The sequence below is a fragment of the Micropterus dolomieu genome, linkage group LG20 (assembly GCF_021292245.1).
Source record: "Micropterus dolomieu isolate WLL.071019.BEF.003 ecotype Adirondacks linkage group LG20, ASM2129224v1, whole genome shotgun sequence".
Classification (NCBI taxonomy): domain Eukaryota; kingdom Metazoa; phylum Chordata; class Actinopteri; order Centrarchiformes; family Centrarchidae; genus Micropterus; species Micropterus dolomieu.
Genome location: NC_060169.1, coordinates 3,417,933 through 3,440,644, shown reverse-complemented (window position 1 = coordinate 3,440,644; position 22,712 = coordinate 3,417,933). Strand labels below are relative to the sequence as shown.

Here is a 22,712-nt window from a genome sequence, read left to right as displayed (position 1 = left end):
GTATAATAGGCCCCCTTTAGGTCACCTCCTCTAAATGGAAGACATCAAGCTGTATGCCAGAAATGAGCGAGACATCGACTCACTGATCCGTAATACCAGGATCTGCAGCAACGACATTGGAATGTTGTTCGGACTGGACAAGTGTGGCCACATTGTATCAAAAAGAGGGAAAATTATCAGAACCGAGGGGATTGAACTACCAGAAGGCCACATCGCAGATGTTCAGGACAGCTTCAAATACTTTGGGGTGCCGCAGGCTAACGGAAACCATGAGGAGGCAGCAAGGAAGTCCACCACAGCCAAATACCTACAGAGAGTGAGGCAGGTCCTGAAAAGTCAGCTGAATGGGAAAGACAAGATCCTAGCCAGTATAAACTGGCCAAAGGAGGAGATGGGGCCACTGACATCAAGACAAGAAAGCTCCTCACAATGCATGGAGGGTTTCACCCCAAATCCAGCACCCTGTGACTGTACACCAAGCATAGCGAGGGAGGCCGAGGGCTAGTGAGTGTCAAGACCACTGTCCAGGATGAAACGACAAAGATCCAGGAGTACATCAGGAAGATGGCCCCCAAAGATGAAGGGCTTAGTGAATACCTCAGGCAGCAGAAACCCGAAGGTGAGGACAAGGAAGATGAAGAACCTTCATGGAGAGACAAGCTGCTGCACGGCATGTAGCACAGACAAATAGAAGAAGTGGCTGATGTCAAGAAATCCTACCAGTGGCTGGAAAAGGCTGGACTGAAGGACAGCACAGAAGCACTCAGTACAAGATCAATAGAGGCTGGGGTCTACCACACCAGGCAGGATGCCCCTGAGACAGTACAGCACATAACAGCAGGGTGTAAGATGCTGACAGGAAGTGCGTACATGGAACGCCATAACCAGGTAGTTGTCATAGTGTACAGGAACATCTGCCATGAGTCAAAATGGAAGACGCCTCCTGAGGTAGTTGACAATGACTGAGCTAAGTTCCTGTGGGACTTCAAGATCCAGACTGACAAACTGGTGATGGCAAACCAACCAGACATCGTGTTGATCGACAAACAGCAGAAGAAGCCTGCAGTGATAGATGTGGCGATCCCAAGCGACAGCAACATCAAGAAGAAGGAACACGAGAAGCTTGAGAAATACCAAGGGCTGAAAGAGGAGCTAGAAAAGATGTGGAAAGTTAGAGCAACAGTGGTGCCAGTGATAATCGGAGCACTGGGGGCCGTGACCCCCAAACTGGGAGAGTGGCTCCAGCAGATTCCAGGTGAAACCTCAGCGGTCTCTGTCCAGAAGAGTGCAGTCCTAAGAACAGCTAAGATACTGACAGAACCCTCAAACTCCCAGGCCTCTGGTAGAGGAACCGAGCTTGAGGATGACACATACCACCCTGCAAGGAGGGTGAAAGGGGGATAAAACATGTACTGTTACTTACTGTACTGTTTCACGTAGACACTGTATCACCATTCATAATTCATGTTAACATGTTTGTAGGTGCGTCCTCAGCATGAGCCACAGTAGTCAGTAAGTGTAAAAGTGTTTATAGTTTCAACCTAATGTTCCCTGGTTAGTCCCTTTCCTTCCCAAAGTTACAGTTACACAAACTTTCAACATCCCCTGGGTACCATGAATATTTATTACAAAGGTTCACAGCCATCTGGCATCTGGCCAGTGGCGGTCCATGTTTTAGTTTGGGACCAGAGTGTTTTAAATGGAAATCTGGTAAATTTGTTTCTCATTCGACCTGCAAAAGTTTCGGTTTCTGGAGTTTTGCTAGTTTTCATCTGAGTGTATTTCAAAGCACCAAAGGGCCACACACACACACACACACACACACACGCCAGTCCATTTCAGAAGCGCTGACTGGTTTGGACTGGAAAATAATGTGATCTGAACAAGGACTCCTGTTCACTCGGTCGCTATGGAAACAAGATGTGGGTACTGGAGTGTCTACCTATCCGTCTGCAGCTGTGTGTATCTGCATGTATGTGTGGCGCGTCTGTGTGTGTGTGTGTGTGTTACCGTCTTTCTATCTGCCTGCCAATCAGTTTTCGGTACATCATCTCCTTTGAATTTCGATGAACCCGTACGTTTATCCACACGTGTGTCTGCTTCTCCTCGTGTAGTAGAGCTAAAAGGTTATTACTCTTTATTCAACACCACCGTGGAGATGAGACCTGATACTCAAGAGGAGAAGCCAGGTGAACATTTAGTACAAAAAAACCCCTCTCATGTTGAATTTGTTTTATTTATACACTCTCTTCCCCAGCTGACACTCCCTCAGTCCTCTTCACGTCTGTTTGAAGATGAATAACAAGCTGTAACGTGTGGAAGGAAGTCTCACTCTGATAAACAGTATTGTGCAAAATTTAACATATGGAAATCATTTGATTTGTGCGTTCTCTTGCGAAGTAATTCTGTAACCTACTGTGTTATATGTCTCAATATGCCAGATTAAGAAGTCAATTATCACGGCCCAGGACTCGAGGTGTTGGCATGGAGACCAATTAGCTGTAATTTTTCACACTCAGCTGTCATGTGGAAAATGCCACTTAATTTATGGAACTCACATTGTGCCTGTCATATTCAATTAATTAATTTATGAAGAAAAACATCTTTATCTCAAAGAAAAATCTGAGAACAAAGTCTTATTCATGGTGTCATTAACTACAGGCTGAGACATCTGGATGAAAGAGGAAACCGATTTGTTGATTTATCTCTTTCTTCATCACTAATGACGGTGATAAAGCAATTATAATTAAGCTTACCAACCAAGCAAAACGTTTGTGTCAAATAAAAAGGTTGAAATGTTTAAAGAAACTTTGATTTTGTGAAAATAATCGATTTATGTACTTTTTTAGCTCACCAAACCAGCGAGTTGAAATGACTCATTTTATGTAAACTCTGATAAAAGAGGGAATCTGCTGATACTCCCAAAACAATTATAGTTTTTCACATGTTTTAACAAATAAATATTTAAGAGACCCATGCCAATTTATTTTTTTTTTAAAGTTAGATTTCTTGCGATAGTCTTGTAAGTCATTTTCCAGAAAGTGGTCCATTTTAACTCCACCCTACTTGTACTTGCAAATACTAGCATGCTAACATGCATAACTAAGATGGTGAACATTATACCTGCTAAACATTTAGCACAAAGCACTGCTATGCCTAAATGCAGCCTCACAGAGAGTCTAGTACTTGATTGTGCTTCCTGCTCATTTCATGACACAAAGCAACTCTTAGCTTTGTTTGAAACAACAAACCACTTTAAATGTTACAGAGTAAATCAGGACATCATGCAGATCATTTTCAGAAGGGAAACTAAATTGAAGTAATCTCTTTGGGCGTTTTGGTGAAGTGTGACTTCTTCAACGCTTGCATCGACAGGCTGGGTTCATCACAAGTAAGAAGTGAGTAAATTAACTTTTCAACAGTGAACAAGCCCTGAATAGGAGCACCCGTGCAATTCCCTTCAAAGACGCTGATTTTTCAAGGAGCCCTCTTACATACACCGAGGTGGTTGTGGAATATTTGATGAAAGGAAATGAGCCATGTAGTGTCAGTGTTGGGCTACATTCACACAGGAAGTAAAAGACCATTTTAACATCTGAATGACATCTTTTCATCAAATCTCAGCCACAGAGAGTTAAAAAATCATCTAATTTTACGTGAAGATTTGAAAGACAGGGGCCTCTCGCGCTTTCAGTCAATATTAAGTTTAGGGTTCTTTTTTGTGCCTTTTTGTGAAAGTAACCCGAAAAGTACAATGAGTCAGAATTTAAGTATTTATAGAGTAGAGGGACGAGCCGAGAGAGAGGAGAGAAAATCAAGAGTTATAGGTACAAAATGAGAGAAAACAGACAAGCGAGAAAGAAAAAGCACTTTCATGTAATGACACATCCACCTCCTTCACAAACCAATGAATTTATAATGGACATGGACACGGTCGGTCAGTCTAATATATAGAACACCAAATGTTTCCAAATGACACCCATTTGGGATTCTGACCAAGTGTGGGTCAGAATCCCAAATGGGTGTCATTTGTTCTGTTGCCGAGTTGCCTCCTTGTGAAGAGAGAGTGTTATTCAACGCACAGCAAGACAACTGCAGCTGTATTTGGCCTGCAGTATAGGCTGCAGAGAGGTACTAGTCAACAAGGTGCAGAGAGGAAGACTTCGTACCTAATGGATTTTTGATTAGATGCTCTTTGGCAGGCTAATTGTCCCGCAGTCTCGGCTCTGTTTCCTTTAATAGAATTCAATGTATTAGGTGGCAGTTTATATGACTTGTTTTCCTAATGGCGGTTTCTGCTAAAGAGCTAACAAGGACTTGGAAGGGTTTTCAAGGCAATTTGATTTCCTAAGAAACACTGCAAGGAGCAGAGGAACTGCAAAATTACAGCATCATTATCATCAGCGTAGTGGAGGAAAATGTGCTGATTAAAAGTCTCAGTGTTCGGGTGGTTAACAGTCTAAAAAGAGTGGAAATATGTTAGACAAAGGAGTGTGTCAGTGTTTAACTGTCATGTGGTGTCATGAGGTTTTGTGCATAAAAGGGGAAGTTGTGAGCGCACGATTTATGATTCATCACATTTGAAAAAGAAACAGAGTTTAACAACAAAGCATTTGGTAATTTTAAGCCTGAGTGCACGAGTGACAGCACAGAAACATCTTACTTTGAACTATTTCTGGTGCAGGTGGTCTTTTTATAGCTGCTTAAACAGGGAGAAGTCACACAAAATCTGCTGTCTGTTTTCTGGGAAAGGGTGGTCAATGCTGGGAAAGGCTAAAATCCAATTTCAGAGCATGAATGATCTTCTGCTCTCATGTTTGTGCTTGGGGCCGGATCAATGGCTCCACACACTGGACCATCTGTTATCGTTCCCTTAATTCCACACAAGATGCCTCAGCACCTGCTCCAGGCAAATCACAACACCATGGAGAGGTTAATGCTCACTGCATTGTGTGCATTCAATAGTCAGGCTGCAAAGCTCCGCAGGACTTTTAAATTTGCCTTCCAGTGTTACCGCTCATCCTGAATAGTGTATGAATGAAGTTCAGTGCAGTGTGTCTGAAGGGTACGATATTCAGCATTCTGACAGATTGATGCAATTATTGCAGTATGGGTATACTTTCTTGAAGGAGAGGGGGAGGCAATGAAAGATGCAGCAACACCAGAAATATAAAATACAGATATTTCACCAGTATTTTTTAAGGAGCCGTGCAACGTGTTGGAAAATATGCTCTTTTGCCATTTCACAAAGATCCAATATGTGATAGTTGAAAATACTAGTGCAATAATCATAGTTAGAGTTAATCTGCTGCTCCCCACTTCTCTTTTCAAGGGATTTGCTCCCACTCAGCCACAGGAGCATTAAGGCATCAGTATGCTTCAGACGAAGTGCTTGCTGGATCGTCAAACAGTGTCTGAAAACCCTTCTCTCTCTCTCTCTCCACAATTTTTCAGCATCAGAATTAGGGCAAGGCTGTGTCTGACAATTTGTTGTAGCTTTATAAAAACGACAAAGCGACATTAACACCGGCTTCACAGAGCGATTGAGTAGGTTGTGCAATCAGCCGTTAAAAGGGAACGGGCAGTTTTTTTACTTTTAATTTGCAGCTTTTATTCATAAGGAATGTGTAATCAGGCGTTTAAGGGGATGGAGCATTTTTTCATTTGCAATAGGTGGTATCAAACAGTTTGATTTACTGTATTAAGCAATTTCTACCACTATAGCTGTTGTGGGTGAATGTGTGACTGTTGGGAATTATGAGGTAATCTAATGTTTTTGTACTCTGATTATATGTGTAGATGTTAAATGTTATACTTGCGCGATTGTATATGATGGCACAGATGGATGTGTGCTGCCAGACACTTTGTTCTTTCCAATGCCCAAGGAAGACGATAAAGGCTAATCCTAAATGGGAAATGGTCTGCGCTTGTATAACGCCTTTCTAGTCTTTGCGACCACTCAAAGCGCGTCTGCACTACATCACATTCACCCATTCACACACTGAATGGCTAAGGCCAAGATGCCAACTGCCATTAGAAATGGAAATATACATCCACGCGCTGATTGGATAACCATTGGGAGCAATGTGGGCTTCAATATCTCAAGGATACTTCAGGTTGCAGACTGGGGGGAACCAGGGATTGAACGAACAACCACTCCACCCCCTGAGCTACAGCCGCCCCAGCGTGTGCAGAGGTGAGACAATAAAGTATATTTTTGGGGGGTATTTTTTATGCACACTACAGACAGTAGGGAGAGATGGCAGGAAACGAGGGGGAGAGAGAGAGACGCAACAAAGATCCCAAGCCAGACTCAAGTTGTGATTCATGGTTGGCGTCCTAAACCCTAAACTGCAGCGTTGCCTTGAAAGTAAGATTTGAACTTGGTGTCGTTTTTAATTCCTCACACTATCCTTATAAATTCATCACCATGATTGCCTTTGAGGAGAAACTCTCCAAAGGTTATTCCTATTTAAATGATTAATGCGTCTCGGGCTCGACAGGCTTTGCCCCCCACCTTCTAGTGTTACCATTCAGAAGAACTTTAAACTCTTTTGTCAGCATGCATGTTCGTACAAAGTAGCTCATTTGAATCGTGCTGAACCCTTTGGTGAGGTCGGCCACTGATGTTGGTGATCAGGTCTGGATCAGGTCAAGTCTGTGTTCCAGTTCATCACGAAGCTGTTGGATGGGGTTGAGGTCAGAGCTCTGTGCAGGCCAGTCAAGTTCTTCCACAGCAAACTAAAAAAACTTTCTGCTGCTGGCTTTATGCACCGTTATTAAAGCCCGACTGATATGGGATTTTTAAGACCGATACTGAATTTGATACTTGAGGATTTTAAAATCCCATCAGCTGATCTTATTTTTTAGTGATTCTTTTCAGAAACAAATAACATAAACAAAGATTATCCCTAACATGTGTAGCTATGACACCTGACTTAGATAACATAATACATAATACAGCTTAAAAATAAACCTTTTTTATTGTTTGAACAAAGAACAGCTGACAGCCTTTGAGGAGAAACTCTCAAAAAGTCATTCCTGTACTAACGATTAATGAATCTCAGCCCTCACTATGATGACAGGCTTTGTCCCCATCTGAAGTGTGTTGGAGTTGCAGAACGCTCTCTGGTGGACAATGTAGGCAAGAGAAGCAACGGCAACATGATTTAAGGCTCCGTCTCTCCGTTTCTTTTTTGTCATTTATCGGCTTAACACCAATACCCATTTATCTGCATTCAGCTCATATCAGCTGATAATGATTAATCGTACGAATATAACGATTTAATGGGTAGGCCTCTAATTGTTATGTTGAAACAGGAAAGGGAAAAATATAAACTGTTGCCTTAAAGAAAATAATAATAATAATAATAATAATTAATAATAATCACACAATGGTGTGCAATGAATAAAACATAAAACAAGTCAATGCACAATAAATTACAAATCAAATATTGAAAGCTATTTTGTATTATTGAGCCTGAAGAAGTGAGACAATTTTATTTTATAGCATTAAGACCATGGAAACCAGGACTAACAGCCCCAGACCAAAGGTTTTCCAATCTCTGGTTGAAATTTCTGTTAAAGAGTCAAAGTGTTACAAAATTAAAGAATCGATTCCAGTGTGAGGTGAAAGTTTTATTAATGCCGTTAAACTGATTATTCAGTGTTTTCTGCCTGATTCAAACTGTTTATGAATATTTTTTATCTGGTCAGGAGTATGTGATAACTGTTGCAATCAGTATTTGTCAACCCGGTATTAAAGTAAAAATCAGTCAGATCCCTGTTGGTTAGTTTCAACTTGTGACCCTTGTTCCTCTTTGTTGTTGCAGTTTATCTTTGTTTGCTGAATGTTCTCGTGATTTCCAAGACCTTTCCCATCAGCACTTAAAGTACTTTTTTCCGGCTGCTGTCTCATGTTGCTTTAAACGTTCAAGTCAAAATGCTGATTGTCCGAACTGTCGACAAATGCCAGTCATCCCCAAACTGTGTGACACAGCTTTGGTGCAACTTTGTAATGATGATAAAGTTTATTTAAAGCGTGTTCTTTGCTTAAAGTGTACATAATGAATAACTGTTTCAGATATTTCAGTCTGAGCGTGTTCGTTACTAAAGAGCAACACAGTTATTGTTAAACTTTTCAATTATGCAATTATACTTTTACATTCACAGCTGTTGTCAATCCTGTGTGTCATCAGCTGAATGGAAACATTTCAGAGGCAGAGGCATGCGGCTCCAATCCAGCTGTGTTTAGTGTCATCTCTTGCTCTGAAACACAACTTCTAAGCACTAATTTCTGCAAGAGCAGGCCAATGAAACATATGACACTGCTGGCACGAGCACCACGACCGATGTGCTCCTACCACGTGCATACTGTAAATCCTGACTGAGTCATCAGCTGAATTTCCATATTTCTAGTATGCCTTAGTCATACTCGGTAGTGAAAGTAACCATGAGGGTAATGGCAGGAATATACTGTAGTTCTGTGCGCACTGAGTTTATACCTAAGGCATTTAAATCTAGTCAGAAAAAGGAAGCTTTCTATTAGAGCCTTTTGCAAGATATTATCCTAAAACTTAGATAAAGAGAGAAATTAAAATCGATTAATATATGATTATGTTTATTTCCACTGTATGTCTGTATCTGGTCATGTTAAATTTCCCCTTTGGAACATTTTATTGCATTTATCATTTTCATTCAGTGTAGTAAAAGATGAAGAAATCGATACCACTCTCTTTCTGTGCATGAAGTGTAAAGGAGGATGGATTTAATTAGATATCTGTAGAGGTGTTGGTAGGCGTGTTTATAAACTTTGGACAGAGCCAGGCTAGTTGTACTTACAGTGTTTATGCTAAGCTAAGCTAATCACCGCCCACGTCTAGCTCCATACCTAACACAAAGACTTAACAGTGGTATTAAGTGGAATCATAATAAACCAATAATTTACCAAAATGTCAACCTATAAGGTGATACGAAGGACCACAGCAGTTAATTATGAAACAAACCCAAAGCTACATGTGAAAGCTTTTAAAGAAGAGATTGGTTGTGTTTGCCTTCTGCTTTTTTAAGGCTTGTGGCTTTACAGACATCCTCAGGCCGGTGTAAAGCTCATCAAGATGACTTTCAACGGTTGATGAACTGATAGGGAGGAGGGCGGCGCTCAACATTTCCTGCCTTGAGAAGACAAACGGAAGAGCTCTAAATAATTCACGAATAGATAAAGATAATGCTCTGACCCTATTTTTGTTGGTTTGATATTGATTTATTTGCCTTCTGATCTAGACTGGAGACTGTGGGCTATAAAATGTAATTTTACAGTATAAGTCTCTGTTTTGTTTAGAAACACAAATGAAAATGTTTCCCAGTATGTTTTAGAATTTATTTTAACCTCTTACTGTTGACTTTTAAGGCTCTTCATGGCCTCTCTCTCTACTATATATCTGACCTCTGACCTAAACTCAGTGTGGGCGGCCATCTGCCTTTACCGGGTTTTAAATCTTAGTTTTATCAGAGAACTTTTCCTGATTTTACTTAATTTGCTGGTTTTATTTATTTGGTTTTTTGCTTGAAATTGTTTTATGATCTGCTCGTTAGAAAGTTGCTGCCTTGTGTGAAGCACTTTGTAACGTGGGTTTAGAAAAGTGTTTTATTTTTTGTTTTTATTTAACCTGTGTAACCGTGTATAAATAAATTATTATTATTATTATTTTTACATATGTAATCATACCCCCCGCGATAAGCGGTTGACGATGGATGGATGTAATCATACCTTTCACTTATGTGGATACATTATTGATTGGGTTTTCAATAGTACTGTAATTTTCTTAAGTTATTATTAAGTGAAGCAATATGATAACAGCATTATTTCCAAAATTCATGCACTTCACGAGGCAAGTCAGGAGACAGTGGAAGTGACAAGCATTTTATTAAACGACAGATAGAGTTTAAGGTCTTGCATTTTTGATTGAATAGTCTTGCTTTTTTGCATTTGCAATTTATTTTTTAATTTTTCAATTTCAATTATACCAAGGCAAATGAAAATGTACCCGGCAATAAAACTGATTCTGCTTAATTTAATAAAATCTAATTACAGTATTTTCTTCATGCTTTCACGCTCTCAGACCTCAAACCTGCTGTTTAATATCCCATTATCTGTTTTTGCATATATTCACTATCAGTATTGTAAATATGTTAAAAAGGAAGAAAGAATGTGTCTGTAATTGTGATCTTGTAGTAGCTCAGAGTTGCCCCTTGAGGTTTTATGACAGAATGGTTTGATTGTACACTCAGGCAGGATCCTGGACGGTGGGCTCTGATTTGTGGGACGAGGCAGCCACTCGCTGTTCAGTCCTCGTCATTGCAAGACTGTAAATTTCCCGGTGTGGCTCCAGCAACACGCCTGCTAAGACATCAGCAACCTGGACAGCGGTGGTTTTAATTATTAACATCTCATCTGAATAATGACAGAATGACTTGCCAGGCAGAAAAAATATAAATTAGATAAAGAATATATTTGTGAAAGTGCCAGTGGTTGAATATAACCAATTCAAACGTGTATTTAAGTGCTAATTTGAGATACATCAGAATCAGAATTCGGTTTATTGCCAGGTACATTTTTACATACTAGGAGTTTGCCTTGGTATAAATTGCTTGCAGTACACATAACATAAATAAAAATATGACTATATAAAAAGTAAGGAGATTCAAAAAATGTACAAGTATGCAAAAATTACAATAATTAAAGGTTCTGGAGAGATGGAAAGTGACAACCAATCACCTTCTCTGCAGACCGAATGATGCGCTGCGGCCTGGACTTGATGATGGAGGTATTGAAGTGCACCTTGTGCCTTGTACCTTACTTTAGTATTTTCTATTCATGTAAAACATTTAATGGTTCCAGCCTCACAAATTTGAAGTTTTGCTGCTTTAATTGTTTTAATTGTTTTGATATAATGTTAGTAATGTTGAGGTTTGGACTCTTGGTTGGACACAACAAGCATTGTGAAGGTGCACGCTCTGGGTAACTGAGACGACGTTTGTCACTATTTTCAGAATTCTTTACAAACCAAACAATCAATCAATTAATGGAGAAAATAATCAGCAGATTAATCATCAAGATAACCGATACAAAATAGTTCTCCAAAAGAGCTCCAACTCAACAATCACAACAACATGCATGAGGAATAATGATATGGTGGGTTAGTATATAGTATAATAGTCAGGGAGCATTTTTTTATTTTAATTTTAGGTACATTTTCCTGATTATACTTACATACTTTAACTTAAGTAACATTTTCAATGCAGGTCTTTTACTTGATGTTGACATAATGAGGAGTACTTAACTGTATTTAAGTACAAATTGAGGAACTCAAACTTTACTTGGGTATTTTAAATTATTTATTAATTTTAATTAAACAATTTCCAGGCTCTACTGAGAAATTTTACGCACAAATTTATCTGTCGGCTGAATTGATCTGAGAACAAAATTATCAAGTTGCGCGCAAATCCTAGTTATAGTGCTGTACGATCCCTGTCACCTCTGTGGAAGCATTGGTAGGCTATATAAGTGTCATTTATACAAAAAAGTGCCAATGTTTATTTCATATTTTATTTGTGCTTTTTTTTTTTTTGCATGTGTTGGGTGTCCATAATGTTTTTCTAAAGGACCCTGAGTCTGACAATAAAATTGAACTGAACTGTACTTAACTAAAGTACAAATACTTCTAATCTGCACTTACTACTTGAGGAAATATACTTAGTTATACTGTCCACCACTGAGTATTACTTAAGGAAAGTATCTCCCTCCATGCTCTTCATCCAAACATAAGTCCCATGAAGCCTCCATAATCTCCGGAAGTGACGTAATTCCCAGCCTTCACGTGACGGTGACTCGGCTCCTCCTGTCAGCTGATAAAAGTCGGAGCTGGTGTGTCGACAACAAGCCGAACTTGCCCAGTCATCGCCGTGTTTTCTGATTTTGTAATTCTCCCGGCTGTCAACGATGAGGATCTTGTGCCTGTTTGTTTTCGCGGCGTTGGCGCTGACGAACGACGCGCTTGTTCGGTAAGAAGAAACTTTAAAATGTTTTCAGTGTTTGCGAGCAGCAACGACAACAACAGCTTAGCTTACACAATGCAATGGCAATGGTATCTGTTACCCAACGCTTTAGGACAGAAAACGGCCTGGTTGCACGTTTAAAACCCGAGAATAAGCAACAGTATTGTTTAGTTCATGTGATCTGTGTTGCAGCTGCAGTGAGACATTTAAACGTGGTTTAGTTATGGCTGCTGTGGCCGCACCGCTTCTCTGCAGGCTGAAGTGTCTTCCAGGAACACAGTTATCATCATATTTGCTGGTGTGCAGTATTTAAAATTACAGTGTCATTTTTTTTTTTTTTTAAAAAAGGGATGAAACATGTCAAATAAGAAATTTTCTGAGTCGTGATAGGACCTAAGGATCTAAGCAGAGAGGTGGAGGAATTACCCTTTTTTTTTCCCCCTCCTTAATAACAAATGTTATAAATAATTCATTTGAATCACGTACAAATTAGCACTTTTCGTATTTTATATATTTATTGTTAAGTATAAGGGTCTGAAAAAAGATTTTACTCGCGCGTATTTGTTGAAAAAAGGCGTTATCGCAATTGTTTTTAATAACAAATAATTATAAATTGGTTTTTAATGTTCTACCTCAGGATTTGTGAAGTGATCCACTGTTTGGCATCAAGGTGTTTGTTCTGACCATAAAGAGAAGTTTAAAACCACAATTAACAATTTGGTTTCTTCAACTTTCACTCAGGAGGAAAAAAATCAGCCTTTAAACTTGAAAGAAAAAATAATTTGACAATTATTGTGCCCAGCCCCATCTATGAGTAAGCATTCAAGTAATTCAATCTATCCAGTAAAAGTAGAGTTAAAATACTCCATTACAAGTCAAATAAAGGGCTTGACTTGTTCACACCTTAAACTGTCCTGCACTGTCAGCTGTTGCTCTCACACTGTGTCAAACCCCAAACATGGGGACATTCATTTTGTTGGTTCATTGTTGCCCTCTTTTTATTTGGGGCAGTCACTGGAGTTAAGGTTTTAAACTTTTACAGATCACAAGACAAAACGCTTTTTCAGCTGTCTGGCCTTGATAAACGTCACAGTCATGCAGCACAGCCTGTGGTCAGCAGAGTGTACGTTTAGATCTTAAAGAATCTCTTTTTATCAGGTTAGTGCTTACTGCTCCCCCTGTGTTGTGCCTCTGTCATTACAGTGTGAATTAACATTTGATATGTGGAGACATTAAACTGGTTTCTGCCTCGTTCTGATGCTAAATGCTCCTTTCCTTCAGTGGATCACCTGTGGTTTGTTTTAAGAAGCATCCTTGCGACATGATTGTGACACTTGATGATGGCTGAAAACATTTCTTCTGCTAATAAAGTGACTTCCTGTCATTTGTCGTCATTATTCAGCATAATGAGGATAAAGTGGATCGTTTTGTGAGTGCGTGGGGAAACTCTATGCATGTCAAATAATCAGGCACCAAATGAAAATGAGTACATTTCTGAATCATCGATGATTTAAGACCATTTTAAAATAAAGGCCGACTGTGTGCCTTTGAACTTTGGAATGGTTTAAAAAACTTTTTAAAAGTTACTTGTAATACCGCGACTTTGTAAACTGATGTCGTGTTATTTCTGTTTTGATTAGAGTTTCTTGCTAGTATACTGCCTTTTTTTTGTGCTACAGGCATTTATTGGTAAGCAACTTTTCAAATCAAAAATAATTTATTGATCCCTGATGGGAAATTCTTTGTTACAGATACACTCTTGCACATCAAGGCATAAAAGTAGAAGTTGAATGGATTAAAAATGTATTGGGACTGCGTAATCAATGTATTAAACATAAAACACATCTGTTCTGAATAATGCCACATTTTAATCTTGCACAATGTATTTTTTAATATATTCTAAACTACATGATGAACAACTATCATATTATATTTATGTAAATGCATTTGATGGATTCATTGACGTTGACATCTCTCTTTAGCGACACACGTGTCATGTGCGTCCACTCAGTCTGTGGTGAGCAGTATGACTGTCTTCTACATCCTGCTTTTATTAAAACCACAGGGTTGCAATATGACGGCCGGTTGGTCTATTTAGTGAACTCTTTCTGCCACATTTACTTTATTTCATTGTCTCGGTTGAATCTAATGTTTGATTCCTGTAAAAGCTTGTTGGTGTCCATCCAAAGACACGCAAAGCTAATAGTATCAGCTATCTTACAAATGTCAGTACTTAGATATAAGGTTTGCTCTTAGTTTCATAAACAGAGATGAAGCCTAATGCAATTAGTTGAATCTTTATAAACTCATAGCATTTGTTTGTGGTGCTGTTGCTCTGTGTTTAGCCTAACCTCAGTGATATATATGGCTGTGTTTTGGTCACAGGTAATCCTACAATATGTGTAGTACTTGCCGTATTTTGCAATGCTCTGTGCAGATAACAGGGGTGTGACGAGACGTGACACGATATTGGGTTAAAGAGATTTAAACACTATTTTCAAGAAACTCTTAATGCTGAATTACATTAAAAAGTTTTATTAATCATGCGATGTCATCTCTGCTGAGTCAGCACACATGCTCGTGTGATTTTTAGTTTCCCCTTCTCTTGGGGAAGTAACCTCTTTAAATGTGATTGTGGCAGCTTTTCACCTCAATGAGAAATGAATAAATTTTTTATTCAGTTAGAAACTCCTGGACTTTAAAAGCTCCTGTGTTTCAACTGTTGATCAGCCGCCCAAACGAGCAGTAAAGGGAGGCTTCGGCAGACTGTGCTGGACGCAGCGTGTGGGAGAAGCAGAAAAACAAAAGCAAGACAAGCGATCAAACGCCACAGCGAAGCGGATAGATGCATGCTGGTTAGTGTTGGGGAAGATGTCGGTCTGAGGAACGTTCTTAAAATCACAACATAGTCTCTTGGCCCCCGCGGGGTCGCTCTTCGCTCTGGTGATCAGTCGGGGAGACCGCGCTCCGTGAGTTAACGGCGGGCGCTCTATGGATAGTAACCATGGCTACAGCTTCACAGCTCTAGCCTATTTAAAGTTAAAATGACGCATGCCTTCATCTAGGGCTGGACAATAAAACAATATATAACAAATGTTCAGTAAATGTTTTTTATTCACTTGAATCATACACAAATTAGGACTTAATTTTTTATTAAGATGGTTATTTTGTTGGGGGGGGGGGCTTTTTACTTACTTTTACTCATGCATATGTGTTGAAAAAGATTTTATCATTGTTTTGAATGTTTTAATTCAATTCAAATTATTTATATAGCGCCAAATCACAGTTATTTCACAGTGCTTTTCATAAAAGAGCAGGTCTAGACCGTACTCTGTTATTTACAGAAGCCCAACAGTTCCCACCAAGAGCAGCACTAGGCGACAGAGGCAAGGAAAAACTTCCTTTTAAGAGGCAGAACCATGGCTCAGGGTGGGCGGCCATCTGCCTCCACCGGTGAGAGAGGGGTACAGACAGTGAAGGTAATGTTGCTATAGACTAAATGAAAAATGGTACAGATATTTATAATGGTGTTAATGGTAACAATCGTAATGTTAATGATTATAATAACAATAAGACTAGCAACAATAGTCGTTGCAGTAGAGGGTGTCGAGCAGGAACACGGGGGCAGCAGGTGACTCGCAACCACAGATCCAGACTCCACAGCTCCAGAGCCAGAAACACCTGCAGGAAGTGATAGGAGGAGAGGGAATCTGAGGGTTTTACCTCAGATTTGTGATGTGATCCACTGTTTGGCATCAAGTGTTGCCCATAAAGACGAGTTCAAACCACAATTAACCATCAGGTTTCTTCAACTTTCCCTCAATAGCAAAAGTCAGCCTTTAAACTCAAAAGAAATAAAGATTGATAATTATCGAAAGATATGAAACTTTTTATCGTGATAACATTTTTGGCCATATCGTCCGGCCCTACCTTGATCTAGTTTTGCGGGGATGCTCTCCATGCGAATTCCCTCCTGTTGATGTCCTATTTAGTAAACGGTAATAGATTAGTATTGTGATCCACTGTTTGGCATCAAGTGTTTGTTCTGACCATAAATCCACAATGAACCATCTGGTTTATTCAGCAGGTTGACTCTATTTCTTCACGTCGTAAGCTGGCGTCGCATCAGTGATGTACAACAAAATTTCAATTGTGTGAGAAGTATGTGGGTCAAAACCACCAGTTGTGTTTTACAGATGAATGAATTATGTTAAATTAATAAATTTCCACTGTTTTTTATATATTCGGATTACAAAAACAGAATCAGTTGTTTGTGGCGATTCACAGATCTGGAACAAGGCTACAGATTAATTCCTCTAAATCACTATTTTAATGTTTTTTTTCCCCTTTCAGAATTCCCTTGACTAAGTTCCGTACCATAAGACGGCAGCTGACTGACTCGGGGAGAAGAGTAGACGAGCTTCTGGCCGACAAGCACTCCCTTAAGTACAACTTTGGCTTCCCCTCCAGCAATGCACCCACTCCAGAAACCCTGAAGAACTACCTTGACGTAAGCATCACTTTTCAAACCACTGACCTGCGGACGTTCAAGTCTTCACTTTCCCTAATGCACTGTTCAAAAGCTGAGCGCCCAGCTGGGGGGAGAGCCACAACAAAGGTCTTCTTGTGTTGTGACCGCCTCGACCTTTTTTTCTGTAAATCCTCCCCGGCTGAATGACAAACTAGACTTTGCCTGTGAAGACCAGGAAATCCTCTGCAAACGCAGCTTTTTAGACAGGCTGAGCAATTCTGATGTAGATTAATACCAGCGTTTAACTGTTGACACAGAATGACAGAAGAGGGAACCATATGACAGCTGAGTCAGTGTTAACACCTGATCTGTAAGCCTCTTGAGCCTCGTCAGCTGATAGAAAGTTTGTTTGTTTGCTCTCGGTTTTACTTAACACATCGGCCAATCACCTTTTTGGTATCTTCAGTAATGACCTCAGACTTTCATTGTAAGGGAGGGAAGAAGCAAAAGGCATTGTGTGGCTCAGGCTTTCAAGTCAAACGCATCTAGCTGTTGTGCTTTCCAAAACGTTTTATAGCTTTTAAAAGTATGAGGCTGAAATCTGAAAGACTGATGCCTGAAAATCTGGCAAATAAAACCAAGCTTTCAAATCTTGCTCAGAAAAAGGAAGTACTTTGAGGGCCTGCATGACTTGACAGAATTACGACAACGTGAGAAGTTTTGACATTGAGTCACACGAAAAAGAAGTTTGCTTCAGCTCCTACTTTTTTGTGGCGTAATCATTTGTTGTGTCACACACTAACTGAACGATAACAACTGATTTATTGACTTGCCTGAGTAACTTTTTGACCTGCAAATATTCCTTGACACAAGCGGCTGCGAGGCCTCGTTTGCAATAAGAAAACAACAGACTGTGATTGTCATGTGTGAACTTGCTTTGTCAGACCTTGTCGATGTTGTTGTTTTAATCATTAAACCTGCTCGGCGTCTGACCGGTTTTCTGCCTTTAGGGATTATTGTAATCTCTTTTCCTGAAAGTCCAGTAAATCTCCACAAAGTTTCAAGAAACTGGTTGTTGTTGATCATAAACATGTTCTTTTCCTTTTTTTTTGTTTGACCAGGCCCAGTATTACGGTGAGATTAGCCTGGGTACCCCTCCTCAGCTCTTCACTGTGGTGTTTGACACAGGTTCCTCCAACCTGTGGGTGCCCTCCGTTCACTGCTCCCTCTTAGACATTGCATGCTGTAAGTCCTACTGAGGTTATCACAAATACAGTCCTGCATGTCAGCTGCAGTGTACTGTTTTATTTAAATCTTTAAAATGTTTAATTTTTTCTCTGCTATTCAGTGCTTCACCACAAATATAATTCTGCCAAGTCCAGCACATACGTGAAGAACGGCACCGCCTTCGCCATCCAGTATGGATCTGGCAGTTTGTCTGGCTACCTCAGTGAGGACACATGCACAGTAAGCTCATCACACACATTAGCAGCACAGTAAACTGCTCATTTCAGTGAAATTCTCTAACTTGGGTGGTTTATTTTTTTTCTCAAGATTGGAGACTTGTCAGTTGAAAAGCAGATTTTCGGAGAAGCAATCAAACAGCCCGGTGTGGCCTTCATCGCAGCCAAGTTTGACGGGATCCTCGGCATGGCCTACCCACGCATCTCTGTGGACGGAGTGGCTCCAGTCTTTGATAACATCATGAGCCAGAAGAAGTTGGAGCAGAACGTCTTCTCCTTCTACCTGAACAGGTGGGGAAACAGAACTGTAACTACAGTACCTTGAATCTTTTGTTCATTCCAGTCTTTAACATCTGCTGCTGCCCAGGCTGTGTTCAACGTGCGGGGGGGGGGGGGGGGATCTTTATTTAGTTATATTTGGGTTTTTTTAGGTGTCATTTACACTGTGGATGCTTTTTGAATTGGCTGATTTTTGGAAAGCATTTGTTAAAAATGTTCTTAAAAAAAAAAAAAAAAAAAAAAATTGCTTTCAACAAGAAATGTTAAATAACAAATGAAATTGCTTTGAGAATTTTTATTTGCATAATAAAAAAGGAACTTAAGCAACCAAAAAAAGCTACTGCATCCTGCATTATATTCGATTATATTTTGAATTGTCACCTGCCACCTGAATTTTTGTTTCCCTTCATATAAAAAAAAAAAACAAAACATTTAGACTATAAATCGGTGCAGAAAATGTCTCCAGAATGCAGGAAATTAAGAGTTTAAAGCTCAATCTTCTGTGTGACGTCACGTCTCATGAACCAAATATATCATCACGCCCCTAATCTGAACGCTTATGTCCTTGTTTTTTTTTTCCCCTTCATAAAAGTGAAACTTTTCAGTTAGTTGGTATATTATTTTTTTTGTTTTAATCTTGATATTACAGTTAATCTCCATGGACATTAAAAATCCATATCAAAAAAATATAGCATGTATAATACAGAAATGTCGACCTTGTGAAAGGTTCTGAAAATGGTCAGTTTATGCACTTGGTATTTGGTTGGGGCTCCTTTCGCAAGAATTACTGCATCACGGTGGCGTAGCATGGAGGTAATCAGCCTGCTGCACTGCTGAGGTGTTATGGAAGCCCAGGTCGCTTTGATGGCGCCCTTCAGCTTGTCTGTTTTGTTGGTCTGGTGTCTCATCTTCCTGACAAAACCCCGTAGATTCTCTGTTGGGTTCAGATACAGGGTGGCTGTGTGAATGAATGTTCTGTAGCACTTTAGTATGTGTGTGGGAATGGGTAGGGTAGTGTAAAGTGCTGTGAGTGGTCGGAAAGACTAGAAAAGACTCTATACAAAAACAGACCATTTGCCATTCCGGTCAGGTGAGCTGGCTGGCTGGCTAATCAAGCTCAGTAACACCATGGTCAGCAAACCAGTTCCCAGTGGTTGTGGGCAGGTGCAAAGTCCTACTAGAAAAATTTTTGAAATGCACCTGTGTGGTTCACATGTATCCCTTTTTTTCCACTGCGGGAACCTGGACTACACAAATGAGAACTCCTTTTTTTTCATACTGGGTTTACTTTAACAACATCTTATCTTCCTGATGTTTGCCGTCAGTGGCAGCGATGTTTGTTTGAGTTCATGTCTTCACTCTTGTCAGGAACCCGGACACCCAGCCCGGCGGCGAGCTGCTGCTGGGAGGAACCGACCCCAAATACTACAGTGGTGACTTCAGTTACGTCAACGTCACCCGCCAGGCTTACTGGCAGATCCACATGGACGAGTGAGTGCTTACACTTAAAAAAAACATGGAGGTCATGATATTGATCAGTCTAATAAACCAGGCACGCTGGTTATGATTGACTAAAGATTTATCCCCATACTTTGACAAGATTAAGTAAAGATTTGTAGACCAGTCATCTGACAAAATAATAATGGACACTAATTCTCATTATTGTTTTTACTTATTTACTGAAATGTAAGGGTTCTCCACTTTTTATTATTATTTATTTTTTTGTCATAGTTGGAATAGATTTAGACAGTCGGACAAAACGAGCTATTTGGAGAAATCCCCTTTAGCTCTGGGAAACTGTGATAGGCATTTTTGGTTAATTGATAAATAATCACTAGATGAGAGAATAATGAAAATAACTGTTCATTGCGGCCTTCATAACCTCCATGACACAGTGATGCTGTGACTGCACTTTGAGTACTGAAACATGTGTGGTGTGTGTGCGAGACAGGATGACAGTGGGCACCCAGCTGAGTCTGTGTAAGAGCGGCTGTGAGGCCATCGTGGACACGGGGACGTCTCTGATCACCGGCCCCTCTGCGGAGGTCAAGGCCCTGCAGAAGGCCATTGGCGCCCTTCCACTCATCCAGGGAGAGGTGAGAGAAACTGTCCAACCTGCTGATAAAACAGGCTATTCTGATGACATATTGTATAACATTGTAGGCCAAACTATTAATCTAGAAAATAATCGATAGTTGCCCAGTGAAATTGGTATTTTTCAACCTGGACCTTACTTTCTGTACATGCAGCTTGTCGTGGAAAATTGTGGCATTACTGTTGAAGGATTGAGCAAATAATTGCGTTACAACAAACCGTTTTCTTCTGAAGAATTTCTTAAAAGAGAATAAACAGACGTACTATAACACAAATCAGCTGGGCCAGAGGTTCGGTCTCTGAGGACAGTCACTAACGTCTGGCTCAGAGCAAAGGGATGCATAATCATTTACACAGTCTAGGTTTCTATGTTTTGGGGAACAGAGATCCTTGACTGGTCCCAGTCAAAGCAAGGAGAAGAACAGCTGGCTAACTTCACATCCCTGACCTAAAACCCTACAGACTAGAATGAGCATACTAATAAAAGGAACAGGTTAAATATTAACCTGTCTTTTAAAGCAAGAAAATACTCTTGGTTAGTTACATAAGTCCCTTTTCCACCGGATGGTACCAGCTCGAGTACCCAGAGATGGTACTCCTCAATGTAGCCGGCTCGCTGACGTCCATGTGTTTGCCGAAGAGACAAATCATTTATTTTTATATTTTTTTAGGATTTGATTGCTTTGCTCAGCTCCAAAACTGAGCTTATGTTAGCTGCTGCTAACATAAAGGACAAGCTGCACACCAGCTCATAGCTAGGTTGTTTGGCGGAAAGGATTTGTTGTTGATTCTCTCTGACCAATTGGTTGTCTGCATTGTTTTCTTGTCACGTTTTGGTATCGCCTCAGCTTGCTAAAACCTCGACGGAGGTGATACCAAAACAATACTAGGTACCGGGTCCCAGATTTGCTCAATGGAAAACCATCCGGTGGAAAAGGGGCTATAGACACACAAACATGGGTCCTTGGTTTTTTTTTTTTTTTTTAAGTGAATTGAAACAAATGCATATTCAAATAAGTTTATTGTATTATATCTGTCTAGAGTTAAAATTTAATGAATTGGCAGGTTTTATTGTACAATTAGTGTATATTATCATTGTGAAAAAATGAAACACCGGCTACAAAATGCTGTTTTTTATAGCTTCATGTCAGTTTGTAGTTTAAATAATCAATCGAACAAAAGAAGTGTGAATTGAGGAGTAAATTCTGGTTGTGTTTCAGTACATGGTGAGCTGTGACAAGGTCCCAACGCTGCCTGTCATCACCTTCAGCGTGGGCGGGCGGTCGTACACTCTGACCGGAGAGCAGTACATCCTCAAGGTAAGACTGTGTGCGTGTTTGTTATCCAGCAGGGGGCGTCAGACCAGGGACCTCCTGCAGTAACAATGCAACACTGTGACGACCTAAAACTAAACAAGTGCAGCTTTGTTTCACTTGGCAGGAGGAGGTTTGAGGAATGATTACTCAGAGACGCGTGTAGTTGTCTGTTTCTCATTCCTTTCTAACATTTCAGCAGCCCTGTCTCTGACTCTGTGTCCGTCTCCTCCTTCCAATTTTTCAGGTAAGTCAGGCCGGAAAGACCATGTGTCTGAGCGGCTTCATGGGTCTGGACATCCCCGCCCCCGCCGGGCCCCTGTGGATTCTGGGAGATGTATTCATTGGCCAGTACTACACCGTCTTTGATCGAGAGAACAACAGGGTGGGTTTTGCCAAGGCCAAATAAGCACATCCTGCGTTGGAGCAACACGTTAAAGTACAAAGCTAAAAGTTTTGAAAGACAAATCTGTGCTGCACATGTTTTCTGTTGCTTTGCAATCAAACAATATTTAGCAATAGATTTTGTGTAGAGTTGAAATGCACTGATTTGAGGAATTTTCCAGCAGAGTTTGTGAGACAGACTGGAGACTTTATAGGTTGTGTGATGGCTGTACATGATCAGGGATCCGTTGATATGTATTGGTACTTCCCTTTTTAAGCATCTGAGTTTATTTTTAATCAGGGATTTGTTTTAAAAACACTTAATTTTAAAAGGAAGTTGTTCCTCCACTACTGACTTTAAGATGTATCTTACCTATGATTGGCCTGAATAAACAGTTTTTAAAGTAATCTGTATTTACTGTGTTGTGTGGCTTTAACAATTAGTAAATTCTTGGCTAGTAGAGCTCTTTTTTTATTTTTCTTTCTTCCCTAACTTGTGGTCCTTAGCTGCGACCAACACTCATTCATGTGACATCACTTGAGGACAGTTAACAGACTTCAAACAGCTCCCTCAGTAGACACTAAAGGCTCAATACTACATTTAGCACTCCCCAACAGCTGGAAACGCACTTCGATGTGTAAAATCTGTAG

At 40.1% G+C, this 22,712-nt stretch overlaps 1 protein-coding gene across 1 annotated transcript; it reads left to right on the top strand.

Annotated features, from left to right (window-relative positions):
* The first annotated feature begins 11,904 nt into the window (after positions 1-11,904).
* Positions 11,905-22,469, top strand: ctsd (cathepsin D). Its single transcript, XM_046032970.1, has 9 exons — positions 11,905-12,063; positions 16,411-16,567; positions 17,650-17,773; positions 17,877-17,995; positions 18,083-18,282; positions 19,639-19,761; positions 20,222-20,366; positions 21,585-21,683; positions 21,925-22,469. The coding sequence occupies exons 1-9, from the start codon at positions 12,002-12,004 to the stop codon at positions 22,084-22,086; spliced, it is 1,191 nt and encodes a 396-aa protein (XP_045888926.1). The 5' UTR covers positions 11,905-12,001; the 3' UTR covers positions 22,087-22,469.
* The last annotated feature ends 243 nt before the right edge of the window (positions 22,470-22,712 follow it).

Coding starts and splice junctions, on each gene's coding strand:
- ctsd (XM_046032970.1), top strand. CDS start 12,002: ATGAGGATCTTGTGCCTGTTTGTTTTCGCGGCGTTGGCGCTGACGAAC. Junction 12,064..16,410: donor ACGAACGACGCGCTTGTTCG/GTAAGAAGAAAC, acceptor TTCCCCTTTCAG/AATTCCCTTGACTAAGTTCC. Junction 21,684..21,924: donor GAGAGCAGTACATCCTCAAG/GTAAGACTGTGT, acceptor CCAATTTTTCAG/GTAAGTCAGGCCGGAAAGAC.